The 14,750-nt window shown below is 45.6% G+C and overlaps 2 protein-coding genes across 2 annotated transcripts in view; one reads left to right on the forward strand and one right to left on the reverse strand.

Moving 5' to 3' along the window:
• Positions 1–2,747, forward strand: part of BAIAP2L1 (BAR/IMD domain containing adaptor protein 2 like 1) — a 32,670-nt gene extending 29,923 nt beyond the window's left edge. The window contains exons 13-14 of the mRNA XM_071444042.1: positions 1,405–1,445; positions 1,970–2,747. Of these exons, the coding sequence (XP_071300143.1) occupies positions 1,405–1,445; positions 1,970–2,045 (117 nt within the window). The 3' untranslated portion in view covers positions 2,046–2,747. The remainder of the gene's footprint in view (positions 1–1,404; positions 1,446–1,969) is intronic.
• An 894-nt stretch (positions 2,748–3,641) lies between these two features.
• Positions 3,642–13,409, reverse strand: BRI3 (brain protein I3). The gene is made up of 3 exons (XM_071444045.1): positions 13,046–13,409; positions 11,425–11,539; positions 3,642–4,030 (listed from the first exon to the last, which is right to left on the reverse strand). The coding sequence occupies exons 1-3, from the start codon at positions 13,212–13,214 to the stop codon at positions 3,898–3,900; spliced, it is 417 nt and encodes a 138-aa protein (XP_071300146.1). The 5' UTR covers positions 13,215–13,409; the 3' UTR covers positions 3,642–3,897.
• Positions 13,410–14,750: the final 1,341 nt, after the last annotated feature.

A 14,750-nucleotide genomic window follows, 5' to 3' on the forward strand; every position in this document is an offset into this window, starting at 1 on the left:
TCTGTATTTTGACATATTTTCATTTTTGAATGAAGCAGCCACGAGCCTTAGCAATGGGTAATGTCAGAATTTCTGGTGGCTCCCTTAGCTGTGTCTTGAGGCCTGCAGATCAACGTGGCCTCCAAGTGTGATTATGTCCAAAGCCCTTGGGAGCTGCCAGCCCAGCAGGGAGAGTTCTGTGCCCTGGGAGCAGGTGACTGACTAAAGAGCTTAAAGAATTACAGAAGGTGTGAAATGGTCTCAGGATGCCTGCACTGTTCTGCTGGGGGCACTCTATTCTCAGGACAGACACCTTAAGGGCTGTTTGGGTTTGTGGCATTGGGTCAGGGGCTTTAGGAATAAATTTAAGGCTTGTGGACTGACATTCCTGTTGAGCCAGAAACTCAAGAGGAATGGCAGATCAGTCAGTTGGCAGAGCTCTAATTAGAGCTGTACAATCTCTTTGGAAGCCAGAATGGAAACTAATAGCTCCTAGGAGTGGAAAACAAATACATCTTTTTTGATAATCTAAATTTCTACAGGGCAAGCAAGACTAAAATAAATTAGAACTTCTGGAGTATAGAACAATGACCACTTTTGTTGAGGCACCTCCTAACTCACAGCAGCTGCTGTGACCCCATCTTAGGACAACTCTAGAGGAGAGCTGCTGCACTTACAACCAAGTGTTTTGTTCCAAAGTGTTTTGGTCACTGTTTATATTCATTCCTGCAGAAGTTCCTTGTCTTTCCTGCTTCCGTGCAAGTCCCCAAGCCCCACATCTCCATAGGCTTTGGAAATGAGCCCAACATTATACTGGGCTGGCTTGGCCATTGCTACAGGATTTACAGACATGTAACACAGTCTGCTCACTGGGCCTCCTGTGCAGAAGCAGGAAATGATTCAAGGCATCTTATTTTTATTTCAGAATACACAGAAAAAATAGCTCAGGATTTCAAGAAGGAGAGATGAGGAATGGTTCTTGACAGTTAAACTGTTCCTGCTGGGCTACACAAGGCAGTAATATGCACAACAGTATCAATTATAAAAAAAAGACCTTAGTAGTTGACATTGCTTCGTGGAGGGTTGTTGTTCAGTAAGATTTAATTCAGGCATGTTCATTTTTCTTAATTTTAAGGGTTAATTAGGCCTAATTCTAAGGTCTAAGTCTATTTACAGCTGATGTACTTGAGCAATTTCATTGGAGTCACAAGCCAAGCATGAGTTAAGAACCTGCTGAATGAGGTCCTGAAACACAGCGTGCTTGGAATGGAAAGCCTGACAGGCTTTGCTTCAGCACTGAAATTTGAAGAATTAAAACCAAACTGGCCATACAGATTAATTACAGGGTCTCTTTCCCTTAGCAGGACAGCAAGATATCACCTGTAGCCTATTTCTATAAATTCATGTAAATATTTTTTTTTACAGAAACCTGACATGAATGGCATTATAAAACCACCTTTTCTAAGGTAAAATTTTACACTGATCTTGTTGTGTTTTTACATTGGCTTATTTTATTTTATTGATTATAAGGGGAAATAAGGATGTTTATCATTAATTTCTCTGTGACCTTCCCCAGCCACTGCTAGAACAATATGGCTAAAATTAGTTGCACTTTTCTCAAGGGTGGCATCAAGTGCAGCACAATACACAGGCCCTTCTCAGGAAAACATGTTTCTCCAATAGCTTGACAGGGAGCAGGACTTAAAACCCTTCTTTAACTGACTTTGATGGTTAAAAGCAAAAATCTTTGAAGACTGGGAGCTATTAAAAAAGTCCAGATGTAACTGGGCATTAACTTCCCTATTTTGGCTCACTGAAAAGTGATTCTTCATATGTAACCTCGTTTTAAAAGTTTGAGTTAAATTAAGAGTTGCACAAAATCCCTGAGTCTCAGAACTGTAACTTACTGTTTGACAGTGAAGGACCTGATGAATAAATTTGGGGTTGGATTGCAGAAAGCCTTCAAGTAACTTGATGCATTTCTTTTCAGTGGAGAAAACCCCTTTGCAACAGTGAAACTCAGACCCACAGTAACGAATGACAGATCAGCACCAATTATCCGATGAACACACGGGTCAGCCACAGCTGCTTCCTCCTGATCTACACCCACTTTCAGCAATGACAATTATTATCTCAACTTATCCTAAAAATTTATTTAAATGTAATTACTGTACAATAGACACATACTGGAATGGAGCTCTGATGTTTTTTAAACCTGTAGTTTCTAATGAGGTAATTGCTTTGGGCTAGTGTTTGAGCACTTGGGCTTGATTTTACAGTATGCCTTTTTTGTAGTAGGAATTGTGAAAATACTGGAGATAGTTTGGATACTCTAGTGAATCAGAATAAGTAATAGCTCAGAATCTTTGGCATTCATTACTTGGAAGCTGCAATGGTAAGTTCTAGAATATAAGCCTGCATATGGCACCTAAAGATAACAGTGATTTTTTTTCTTCAAACAGAAGAATGTAACAACTGCCTTATTCCAGAATAGAGAATTGCCTGTATAAATGATTATATGTTATTTTGTGTAAGAAAGATACCTTAGGTTATAAATAAATATTTATCCCCTTAAGAATAGACAACTTGTAATGCCTTGCTTAATGTTCATACACAAATTTCAAGTCAAGAGAAACTCATCTGCAGTCTAATGTTACACTGTCAACACATTCTTCAATGATAATTTTGTCTTTAAAAACTGTTGTCAAACTTTAGTCTGATAAAAGGTCATAATAAAGCAGTGCCATGTTTTTCTCTCAAATGCCAATATAAAATGCTGCCTTTGAAGTTCCTCTATTACTGTAGCCTACCCAAAAGAAAAACAGCTTAAAGTTGAATATTTTTGGTCAAGGAGCTGAGCAAAGGCCTGAGTGCTGGCACAGTGCAGTAGCTAAGTGAAACTGAGCTTTTAACTTCAGCCAGAGCAGAATCCTTACTCTAAATCATTCTATTTTACACATGCACATTTCCTGCAGCATCCCCTGGCTCATTCGTTTAGTGGTGCCTACTTCTACTACTATAAACAGTGAATTCAAGTCATGTGAAATGCCTTTCAGTTACTTAATATCAAAAAATAGTCTATGAGCATGTGCTGGCTCCTCTCACCCTGCCTTTCAAGTTCAAGGCCAGGACAGTTTGCCAGAGCACCCTGCATAAACACCCATTATCCCCCCCTGAAACAGCAGCTTTCCAGAGGGGCACCCACACCTGAGCCCATCTTCTACAGCACAGCAGAGGCAACTCAACCCAGCCTGTCTGAGCTTGCAATAATTCAGCATCAGAATTCAACCATCTAAGATGCAAAAGCCTTTACTCAGGGCAGCTCACAGCTGGCAGTGCCCCAAGCTCTTCCTGCTGCTGTCTGTGAACCCACACCAGCCCCTGCATGAAGCAAAACCCTCGCTAATTAAAACAGGGCTCTGATTGTGTGTTAATACTTGTGCCTGCAGTGGGGGAGAGGAGCTGTTGCCATAGAGGGAGCACTCACAGCACTTGAAACACTTCCCTCAAATACCTGATGCCCTAAACATGTACAGTCTCAAACATCATTTATCATCATCATAAGGATTCTGGCAAATACCCTTCCTTGTAGCTAGGATTACTACTCTGCTTTCAGACTACACCAAACATGTCAGTAACATATTTAATAATCCAGCCACAAGTTGAGGATTGCAAAAGGAAAAGCAGTTTTATTTAGTTTTCAACAGGTGCCACTAAACATGGAAAACAAGTCAGGTTTTCATGTTTTGCAATGCACATGCTCATAAAAGATTAAGTTTAAATTACATGCAAGAGACTAAATTCCTTCACACTTTACAAAACAGGTCTGAAGCAAATAAAATGATTGTACATGACATTTACATTAGAAAGAGTATGCTAACAGTTGTAGCTTCAGTAAGCACGTCCACATTCAGCCCCTCAGCCAAAAGCTGCCCCACAGTTGGGGCATCTTCTCTGCCTCAGTGCAAGGCAGAACAGAATCCCAATTGGAAAGAATACAATGGCACACAAAACACCAAGACAGGTGAAGGTGTCCTCCAACACGCCAACCCTGCAAAAAGGGAAAACAGACTCAGTCAAAGGACACTCAACAAGTTTGGCCCCAAGTCACCGCTCAGTGCTTTGGCAGTCACGAGAAACTACACCATTTTATAGAGCAAAATAAACTACAAGGTTTGGGGTTTGTTCCTGGTTTTTACTTCTCAAAACTGATTTCTCTTTACAACTGAAGAGGAACTAATTATTGATGTCACGTGGCTCCAGCTGACTCCCAACTCCATGACCACACGGAAATTTGGTTTCAGCACAGTCCTATGACAGCAGAAATTTACCTCCTTTTCAATCCCTGACTCCTTTCTGAAGTGCTGTATCTGAGCATCCCCCAAAATGAAAACAGACAGTAAACCAGAGAATTCAGACTTTAGAAATTTGTGCAGTTACATAAATAGTCAAGATTTGGAGTTTAGCAAAGCACTGGAGCAAGATGTATGCTCCTGGTACAGTGCAAGTGAAGGCACACAGAGCTGAGTGACCCTGGAGCGCAGGCTGTGAGCAGGGTGCCAAGCCCAACACGCTGCTGCTCCCTGGGAGCAGGCAGGGACAGGCTCTTGGGCGGGGAAATAGCGAAGGAAGGAAGGCACAGGCTCCAGAGACCATTTCCCTACAGCAACTGCCTGAGCCACTGCAAGCTGATCAAACCTGGGAACATTCCCCTTCCCTCAGCCACCACCAGAAGCCAAAGGCTTTTCCAAGTGTTCTTGATTTTCTGCTGCTTACACAAGTTCATGTTCCCCTTAAGCTTTCCCTCACTTGAATGCACTTGATTTCTGTTTGCAGAGAGAAAAGTTAACTCTGTATCTGGTACAAAATAAAGGAACTGCCAGGTTACCACTGATCCCAGCAGTAGCTTTATCATTTCATGTCCTCAGATGACATCCTTTTAAGGCAACTAAAAAACACAGACCAAGTTCATATCACCACATAGATTTGAGTCTGAGCACACAAGAGTCCCACAGCTCAGAGCTGTGCAGCCTGTGCTGGACATTGTGGCTATTCCCACAAACTCAGCATAACAGGAGCCATGGGGAGAGACCAGGAGACTTTCCTGAAGTGCTGTGGAGCCCTGGGGAGAGAACAGCAGCACCTGCACTACTGAAACTCTACAGAACGTGGTCCAGCTCTGGCAAAAAGGGTCAGAGCTGAATTCCTGAGGACAGTCTTGAAGCAGAACACTTCTGCAGAGCTCATCTCTCACTGTTCTAATCTCTCTGGGCACACAGATACTCAATTCAATATTTAAGTAATCTTGAATTGCTGTGGCAAAACAAAGTGCCTGCCCTGAGAGCTGGAGCTTGGGGAAATGCCATCTCCTGGAACACTCTGCTACTGGAGCTGGAATGCAAAGAAACTCAGGACTGTTGGAACACACCAGTAACAGATACAGGGGCAAAAAGGACACAGCCAGAACCATCGGGTCTGGGTGAAGCAACTGAATTTGGCAATTTGCACTCGGGAAATGCAGGAAATGCTGACCAGCCTCAGACCAAACAGAAACCAGCAGCACAAGCTCAGGAGGTGAGGCCTCTGCTTCTCCCAGGTTAACCCAATAACACCCTGGATGTATGGAGAGGCTCAGACACACTCTTGAGGTTTCTAAGTAATCCAGTTTTCACACTGCAGATCCACCCAAGACAGGCAAAGCCCTTTTCCAGGCAGGCATTTCAATGCCATCACAAATAGCATTATTTGGAAAATGCACACAGCACATTGCAGCTGTTGTATTTCCTGCTCTGCTGTTACACTAATGCCTTCTTTTCCTTTCACACACGCTGAGCAGTTCCCTCCTGCAGGCACCCAACTCCTGCTCCATTGCTGTTTTGAAATCCTCTCCTTGTCTCTTAATAACTCCATATTCAGTTCTTGCCCTGAAACCTACATTTGTGACAAGTAAGCCAGTGTGCTCAGTTAAGAGTGTAAGCAGTCTATTGATGTGACCTTAGAGAATAAACCCACTAATCATACACAGAGGGATCAAAGGGCACTGCTGGTCAGCCCTGCAGTGATGAGCACAGCCCAACCCCTTCCAACCAGGCCCCTCTTCATCAGCCTGCAGGGCCCAAGCCCACTGGGCAGCACGTGTCCTTGACACTTGCAATAGAATTTCTTTTAAACTCCCTTGCCCCTAAACAGAGTTACTCAGAAGTGTTTTGTGGTAGTGCAAACTACAACTAAAAATTAAAAAACTGACATTCATATTCAACACCAGATCCAGGGAAAAGGCCCAGAGAAGGACAAAGCAAGGCCCAGGGAGCACTGCTGGGTCAGCACTGGAGAAGAACAGGGACAGGCCAGGCCAGGAGCAGAGCAAGGCAGCTCCAGGGACACCCAGCAGAGCTTTGCCTGCATGACCCCACACCACACCTGATGTTTCAGAGCTCCTGCCATGTCTAACAGTGTGATTACAGCATTAGCCACACAAACACTTCTTGGCTTCTGCTGATTTATGTCAGCACCTAATTTTAGATGAACACTTACCCAACCACTGCTTAGCCAGTTACTAAATTTAAAAAGAAAAAAAAAAAAACTTTTTATAAGGGAGATTATGGATATTTTTTGCCTGTATATCTTGCCTGAGATGTGGAGTAATTAGAGACTCCATATTCAAACTGTGGATTCACTAACATAACCAAACATAAATTTTCTTCTACAGCATAAACCACATAAAAGCTGATTATAACTGCACCACTCCCACTCTAAAAATAAAGTGGAAAGGTTTATTTATACTGCAAGCAGCATCTTGCATTTAAGCTATGACTGCAGCTGCCAACTCCATACAGTAAGGTCAATTATGCCCACTGACAAGTACTTGAAACCAAATTGTTTTTCAGATAACCCCCTTTTTCAAAGTAACTCTCAAATTAAGATCTTAAGTCAAATGCTCAGGTTGAGAGGGCTGATAACAAGATCTGTGAACACAGCATTGGTCTGATTTAACACGTGCATTTTTAGACTTATCACTACATCACAGTATTTAAATGTGGGCTTATCAGCATTTTTTAGACCTTACAAATACATTCAAAGGGTCACCCCAGGTAATCAGAGACAGGCTGATTGTAGCACAAGCTCTGCAAAACATGAAAAGAAACTGCACTTGAGAAAACTGCTACCTATCCTCCACAAAGATCACTGGCCAAGCACCTGCAGTTCTCAAATCATATCCCATTGTCTGCCACAGAGGTTGGTTGAGTTTCAAAGTTTAGATTTGAATGGGAACACCAGACCAGGGACTATAGCAGCTACACACTAAATCTAAAGAAATTTACATAAACTTTAAATAATAAACAACTATTGAAAGCCTGTATCCTGAGCAGCCTTTTATCAGAGCCCACACATAATTTGTGACTGAAATAATGGAAAAGCAGAAGGCTGAAATTTGGAAGAAGTTGATCACCTAAGTGCAATTTTTCTAGAGTCTATTTCCTCAGGAGATGTGTGTAATTGACAAAAACAAAATTTCAACTGAAACCTGAGAACTTTTAACTTTGTCAAGCCAAAAAAAACCTCAATTAAAAAAAAAAAACAAACATCACAACAACAAAACAACACCTGTGGCAGGGAGAATGCTGTAAGACATCTCAGAATAAATCCAGTTTTAATTAAACTTGTCTCATCTTCCAGTTCAGGAAGAAGCTCCAGTGTTGGCATAATCTGAGACCCACTACACTGCTGGTCCAGCAGATGCATTGAAGCTGTCAGAAGTGAAAGCTGCAGCAGTGGGAGCTCCTTTCCTTTGCTCTTTCTCCCAAGCAACTGAATACAGCTGAACAGAAAAAAAAAAAATAAAAACCCAACAGGGCCCCCCACAGGCTCTCCCTCAGATTTCGAGGGAATTGGCTTTTGCAGTCACCAGATCAAGAAAATGTTTTTACAGTTTTAAAAGGAACTTTCTTCTGTTAAATAACAGGAAAGCAAACATTCCTCAGCAGTTAGTTATTGCCAACAACAAAAGACACAGAAAAAGAAAATGAAAGTGGCCACAAGTAAAGCAGCCAGGCTGCATTCTCCAAGCTAAAAGATAATTCCACAGCAGGATACCTAAAGTCAATGCCTGTAATGACTCAACACGTACTCAGGAACATGAACTAGTTTAAAAGCAGGACTTGGCCAAACCTTAAATGTCAACTAGAAGCCATGAAGCTGACAAGATTGTGCAACTCAGTTTAATTCTCTGTACATCAGGGCTGGGAGAGGGACACACACTGAGAAAACAGGACTCCAACCACCAGAGTCATTCTGAGAGTGCAAGGAAGGATGGAACACATTAAAACTGGGGTCTGGACCTAGAAAGCAACACTGCCCAGTGATGAAGGAGCTCAATGTGAGCAATAGCTCTGAGCAAGAGACAGGAGAGACATCCCTCGGATGGGAGCAGAGCCTCAGAGGGAGAAGGGCAGGAATGCAATTACCACTCACCACGGGCATATCACCAACTTCAGAGAGGCTACTGCTGGAGATACTTTGTACTTTTTATGACTAAATACCATAAAAAAAAGCCTAAAGATGGACTGTACTCGAGCCAGCTTATTAACTGCAAGATCACTCGTGACTGCAGTAAAATAGACACCAATTCAAATAAGAAACCAGTACTGCATATTTCTCCTCAAGACCATATATTTTAAGTTGGAAATGGTTTTGATTTCAATCAGCACCACAAATACATGCCATAGGGCAACAGACTGCTTTGTATTCCTGATGGCAGAAATCCTCTCGATGGCCTTTAGGTTCCTCCATCAGTTACATCATCCCCCACACGAGGCTCTTCCTGGTGATCTAAAGCACATGGAGTTCTCTAACAGTCAAGCACCATCAAATCAGGAAATAACAGGACAACTGACCTGGTGTTGCCCTCTTACTGCAGGGCTTCCATGCTGTTGTCTCCTTATCACAAAAGTTCCAGACCTTCTTGGTGTTTCTCATGGGCAGCTCCTCAGAGCACTGACTCTTTCTTCTTCCCAAAGCAGCCACTGACTCCAGTTCCCTTCTCTACCTCCCACCCCACTCTTTTATGGCATCTTCTTCTCATTGGTCACAGCTGTGGCCTGGTAAAGTCAGGCCTGGTCCTGATCTTTGATAATTGGCCCAGCTGCAACTCCTTAGGGTAAGATTACTTTCTACACTATTTTCTTATATTCTATCCCCCTACAACCTGGCAGTTTACTAACAAAGTTTTTTATGTACCATTAATAGCTTTTAATATTTCTCAATGCCCCTTCAACATCTTTTCTGTTCAGGGCAGTATTCAGAGTGTAGCTGCACATTGCATTCATCATAAAATAGGTTTCCAGGACATGGAAGTAAACTAGAACTATGTTTAAGGTCTTGAGAAGTCAAAGAGGATTGAGATTTTTCTCAATCAGGACAATTAGGAACTAACATTGTAATAGGGCAAAGGAGAATGACACATGTGCTAGGTACATTTATTCATCCTTGGGATTCCCTGATCCAGAATATTTCACAATTCTCCTCACAATTTATTTTTTTTCCAAAGCCTAAAACAGAAACTGAGGATCCAAGAGTAAACTAGGATTTTGTGGAGAGTATTTTGCTTTAGGAATGAGTCCACAATGGGTACTTCCAGCTGGGCATACCTGATGACTTGAGACAGCTACTCAAGTGAGATCAGTTAAAAACAACTAATAACAGACTGCTCACTTTCCAAAATTCAGCCAAAGTTATATATTATATGTGCAAATGATTGTTTAAAAAGTCTTTTCTAGACCATCCCAGAAGCCTCAAGCCTGTCTGAGTTCAGCAAGTGTTTGGACAACGCTCTCAGGCACATGGTGGGATTCTTGGAGTGTCCTGTGCAGGGCCAGGAGTTGGACTAGATGATCCTGATGAGTCCCTCCCAACTCAGCATATTCTATGAACTTCCAGAAAAAGAAAAAAATATAGCAACAAGAGCCTACCCATTTTAAGTTATTTCCAAGAGCAGTTCCCCAGTGAAATGCTTTGAGCTGTCCTGGGGTCAGGGCCAGAAAAGCTGTGTGCATAAATACACTGCCTGCCTCTCTCCAAGCATGCACAACATCTGCCCTGTCTTCTGGCTGAGCTACAGCATCAGCATGTTGATGTAATCACTCAGGTGGCAGGATCTACCACATCCTCTGAACAGCTCAGCACTTGCTTTCCCCCAGTTTAAAGCACACACCTTGTAGATCAATAGCTCTAGCTGGTACAGGTTTTTCAGCCTTAACTAGTGCCATTTCAACAGGCACCTGTTTTTACATAACACCACAGGATGCTTCTTATTTGAATCCACCTTTGAAGGCAGGTATTGACTCTCAGACAAACACCAGCTTCACCACCTGGGTTACAGCCTCTGCCATATGACATCCTCTGTCACACTCATCACACACCAAGCTGGAGTCATCAGCTACTCAGGCAGCTTCCCTGCACCTTCCCTGCACCTTCTGAAGGGCAAGGAAGGGCTCAGACCTGCAGAGGATCAAGTGCCCCCTTGCAAGACACCCCAAGGGTAACTCCTGTACCCTTTAACAGAGGGGATGAGCCTGCATTTGAGTCACAGCTGGCCAGGCAGAGCAGTGCCTGAACTGCACCAGCAGCAATCCCTCTGCCCCCAGCCATGGCCAATATCCCAGGAAGAGGAGAACTGAGAAGTGAAAGGGACAACAGCTGACTTACAGCACTAGTGAGCAAACTGAGTGCCTCCTTCCTTTTTTATGGCTGTGATCTCCAAGGGGGAAGTTGTCCTCTTGCTGCAACTCCATGGAACAGCTGACCACTTTTTTTGGTTTTCACCACTGCAGCAGACTGACATTTTTGGTCTGGTCTATCAATTTCTCTGCTCTTCTGCAGTTAAAGGACTTTTAGAGACCTTCTAAAGCTTTAAGCCACCAATGTTTTCAGCCAGTACTGACAATCACTCTGCCTGGTTTTGCAAAGTTTGGACTGGGAATGGAAACACACACCACAACAGCAGAAGTTCTTCACAGTACTGCCAGAAAACCAGAAGTGACTGTGATCAAAGATACAGAGTTTCACAATAAAATCATACTAGTCACCATCACCAGGCATAAACACATCAGAAAGGACTTCCTGTCATGCCTTCCCCCAAGAACTGACCTGTTACATTTGTTACTGAAGTGCCATTTCATTAAAAGTATCACTTACAGACCTTCCTCCATCTTAAAGAACAATTCATGTTGAAGTATCTTGCATTATTTACAGCACATGTCATGAGCCCACCAGGACAAGCTCACACCACACAAACCAAAGCATTCCACTCCTAGATCTCAGTGCCTTTTCAGTTAATTGTAATACACACACCAAGAAAAGCTATTGAAAATCAAGGAACCATATGGATACCTCTATCTTAAATAACAAAACCCAAGAGTGATTCTAATTCCTCAAGAGCCATTTTACCTGCAGGCAGGACAGCCACCAACTACTACTACAGAAGTGGTGGTGGCAGGCTGTTGGATGATGGTGTACGTGCTCGAATAGCTTGGCTGTGATGTCGGTGGAGGAACAGCATACCCTAAGAGAAGAAAAAACCCTCAATCACCACACAGAAGGCACACAGAACAATGACAATTTACCAGTATGACAACAAAACATGGAAAATAATAAACAGGAATGTAGTCTTGATTTAGCGCTTTAAGCTCTATCAAAATCAGAACTGGAACACCTGGCACATCTAATAACAAAGCCACTTAATAAACCCAAGTATCAATTTAACCATCCCAAAAGGACACTGAGCTAATAATTAACCTCAAGATTTTGTTTCAGTGCTGCTGAGCACCCGGGAAAAACTGTTTAAACAATGACCATAGCTTTCCCTTTGGATGTTAGATATCAAGAACGTCCCACTCCAGCAGACAAATTATTTGAAACAGAATAAATCTTCCTCTAGTTTCAAGCTTTACTTCCATATAGTAAATTTCTAACTGGAAAGTGAGTTAGGAGTGATAGCATGCAAGTAGAAAGAGATAGCATAGGAAAAAAACCAATTTTCAGAAAGTCCATGTTGTTAGCAAAAGAATGAGTAATTTTAATGGCTGTAGATAGAAGACAGAAGGCTTTAAATGTTTTATTAAAAACTTTAAATTATATTTTTAAAAGGCTTTTGAAATGGATGGTTAGATGCATGCAGTGTAATAAAGGCACAGTTTGCCCAGTTATAATCCATTTTGAGCTTATTTCCCAAGTTCTCAGACTTTCTTCAATCAAGTTACCTATCTGTGAAGTCTGGCAACCTCACTAGTCTAACCGAAAATAACCACTAATACCTTATTGCAGGAAAACAAGCTTCAAGTTATCAACAGGAAAATCAATCTATAGCCTCAGGGTTCGACTCAAAGACAGGGGTCTGTGTCTGCTGTGTAACTTCGGTAACTTTTGAAGTACTCCTCTTTCCTGAAAGGCCACTTCTTTCTCGGGCAGATGTTAGTATTAATTGTTAGTGAAAGTATCGCATCTACTCACCTGCCTAAGTCTCTCACAGACTACTGAAGTGTATCAGGAAAAACAAACATTAACCAGAGTACAGCGGAGTGCAGGCAAAGAACAAGTTTGGGGTCTGTTTCAGTGCCAAGCACAGCTGTGGCTCTGCCATGATTCCGAAGCAGAAAAGCCGCGCGTGTGAGGAATGCCCGCGATCGCAGCCGGGATTTCGGGGAGAGCACAGCACAAACACCTCAGGGGCCCCGAGGGAAGGAGGGCAAAGGGAGAAGGCGCTTCGGACCACCTGGATCCCGGCGCAGCCGCCCCCCTCCGAGCGGGGGAGCCGCGGCAGCCCCAGCGCCTCCCCGTGCCGGGGGAGCCGCACGCGGGAGCGGCCCCGAGCTCCTCGCTCCTGCCGGCCGGCCCAACCCGGCTCCGAGCCCGCGGCCCCGGGGCACCCCCGCCCGGTCCCGAGAGCGGGGGGTTCTCCACAGCCGCCCCCCACCCCAGCGAAGGGGCAGCGGGGAGCTCGGGCGCCCGCTCCGCGCACCGGGGACCCCCCACCCGCAGCCCCCCGAAGTCGGCGCCGCCCGTGACCCACCTGGGGCGGCCGCGGCGCCCGGGTAGGAGTACGGCGGGGGCGGCTGGAAGCCGGGCTGCGGGGCGGGGATAGCTCCGTAGTTGCCGTGCCCGTAGTCGTAGCCCGGCGCGCCCGGCGCGGCGGGGCTGTAGGCGGGGGGCCGCTCCTGCAGCAGCGGTTTGCTGTCCATGCTGGGCCGGCGCTGCCTCGTCCCGCGGGGCCGACCAGGAAGCGGCGCCGGGCCCGGCGCGCGCCCGCCGCCCCGCCCCGCCCGGGGGCGCCGGAGCTCGGGGGCGGCGGCGGCGGCGTGAGGGGCCCGCGGCGGGGGGAGGGGACGGCGGCGGCCCCTCCCCAGCGGCGCGCGCGGAGCGGCGGCCCCGGTGCTGCGCTCGCGGCCGGTCACGAGGCCGCCGCGCCCCACGTGACGCCGCTCCCCGAGCGGCGCGCGGCGGCTCCGGCGGGCGGTGCAGGGAACCTTAAAGGCCTTAAAGGGGCCGCGCCCCGCCGGGACCGGCACCGGCACCGACTGCCCCGCAGCCTCGTGCCCCGGTCCGCGGCGCCGTAAGCAGGAGCTGCCTTAGCTGGTGGTACCGGGTTCCCCGCGCTCGGACACCGAGAGCAGCCGGCAGTGCCCGAGGCTCCGCGCCGCTCTGCCCTGAGCCAGTGGGGGATTCTTAAGGCGCTCGCTCAGCGCCCGTTCAGCACCGCTCTCGCCCGTGCGCTCTCCCAGCCGTGTGCCCTGGGGTGACCCTGCTCCCGCAGGGAGCCTGGCCCAGATCAGCCACAGGGCCCTTCCAACCGGAGCCGCTCTGTGAAACGCAGTCCCTGCTGGAAGCCGGCGGGCTGGGGAGGGGGAGGATGAGGTTGGTTATCGCAGTGACTTCTGCAAACTCTCTGTGCGCCACTGCGAAGAGCCCGCACCAGAGCGTGAACGGGAGAAGAGCTCCGGGATGGAGAAAACTCCCATGGTTCAAAGAAAACACTAAAGTTAAGAAACAGTACAGGAAGGAAGAGGAAAGCAAAGGATGCTGCTGCCTCCTGTACTGCAAACTTCAGGAAGAGTTCAAAAACACTTCCACCAGATTCATCTGCTTCTGAAACCTATGTTCATAATGTGGAAGCATTTCCAGCACCCAGGAAATGCTCCATAAATTCTTCTGCAATCTAGTTCCCATGTAAAACAACTAAAATCTTGTTTCTACCTGCTAATAGTGGCCACAGGATTGAGTACACATCAATTGTATCAGTCACAACCACTGAAAATCGTGCAAAGTGAATTTTCTAAAATCTAAACTGTACTTAGTCTGATAAATACGTTTTGCTACAATGATCAAATCATCAAAACACTACTAGAGAGCAAAAGGTTAGGGTAGGCCCCAGTCTGTGCAAGGGACCAAACCACTGCAGTGAGTCAAGTGTCCTGGGAGCTCAGCAGGAAACAACCCAGACTGGATGGCTTTGCCTCACACAGGAATCATTCTACAGAATTTCATGTGTGCATCAACCCTCCAAACCACAACTCTCTGCACACCAAAACCATCTGAACCTGCCGCCCACAGGACTAGAGCAAGGCAGACGTATTCTCCTTAACCAGCCCCTAGAAACTCCTCAGGCAAGACTCACGAGAGATCAGCCAGTTCCCTTTGAAAGTGGTCTGCAATGCTTTTTCAATTCCTGTACTGGCCTGCGAGACACATGAAGGTCTGCGATACTTTTGATTCAGATA

Source organism: Agelaius tricolor, unplaced genomic scaffold (assembly GCF_023055355.1).
Source record: "Agelaius tricolor isolate 1412-34295 unplaced genomic scaffold, bAgeTri1.0.p SCAF_19, whole genome shotgun sequence".
NCBI classification, from domain to species: domain Eukaryota; kingdom Metazoa; phylum Chordata; class Aves; order Passeriformes; family Icteridae; genus Agelaius; species Agelaius tricolor.

What these genes read in the sequence shown, in the direction of transcription:
- BRI3 (XM_071444045.1), bottom strand. Translation starts at nt 13,214, where the DNA reads ATGGACAGCAAACCGCTGCTGCAGGAGCGGCCCCCCGCCTACAGCCCC. An exon ending in GGGCGCCGCGGCCGCCCCAG is followed by an intron (nt 11,540 to 13,045) that starts GTGGGTCACGGG and finishes TTCTTCTCTTAG; the next exon opens with GGTATGCTGTTCCTCCACCG. An exon ending in GGTGGCTGTCCTGCCTGCAG is followed by an intron (nt 4,031 to 11,424) that starts GTAAAATGGCTC and finishes CCCTTTTTGCAG; the next exon opens with GGTTGGCGTGTTGGAGGACA.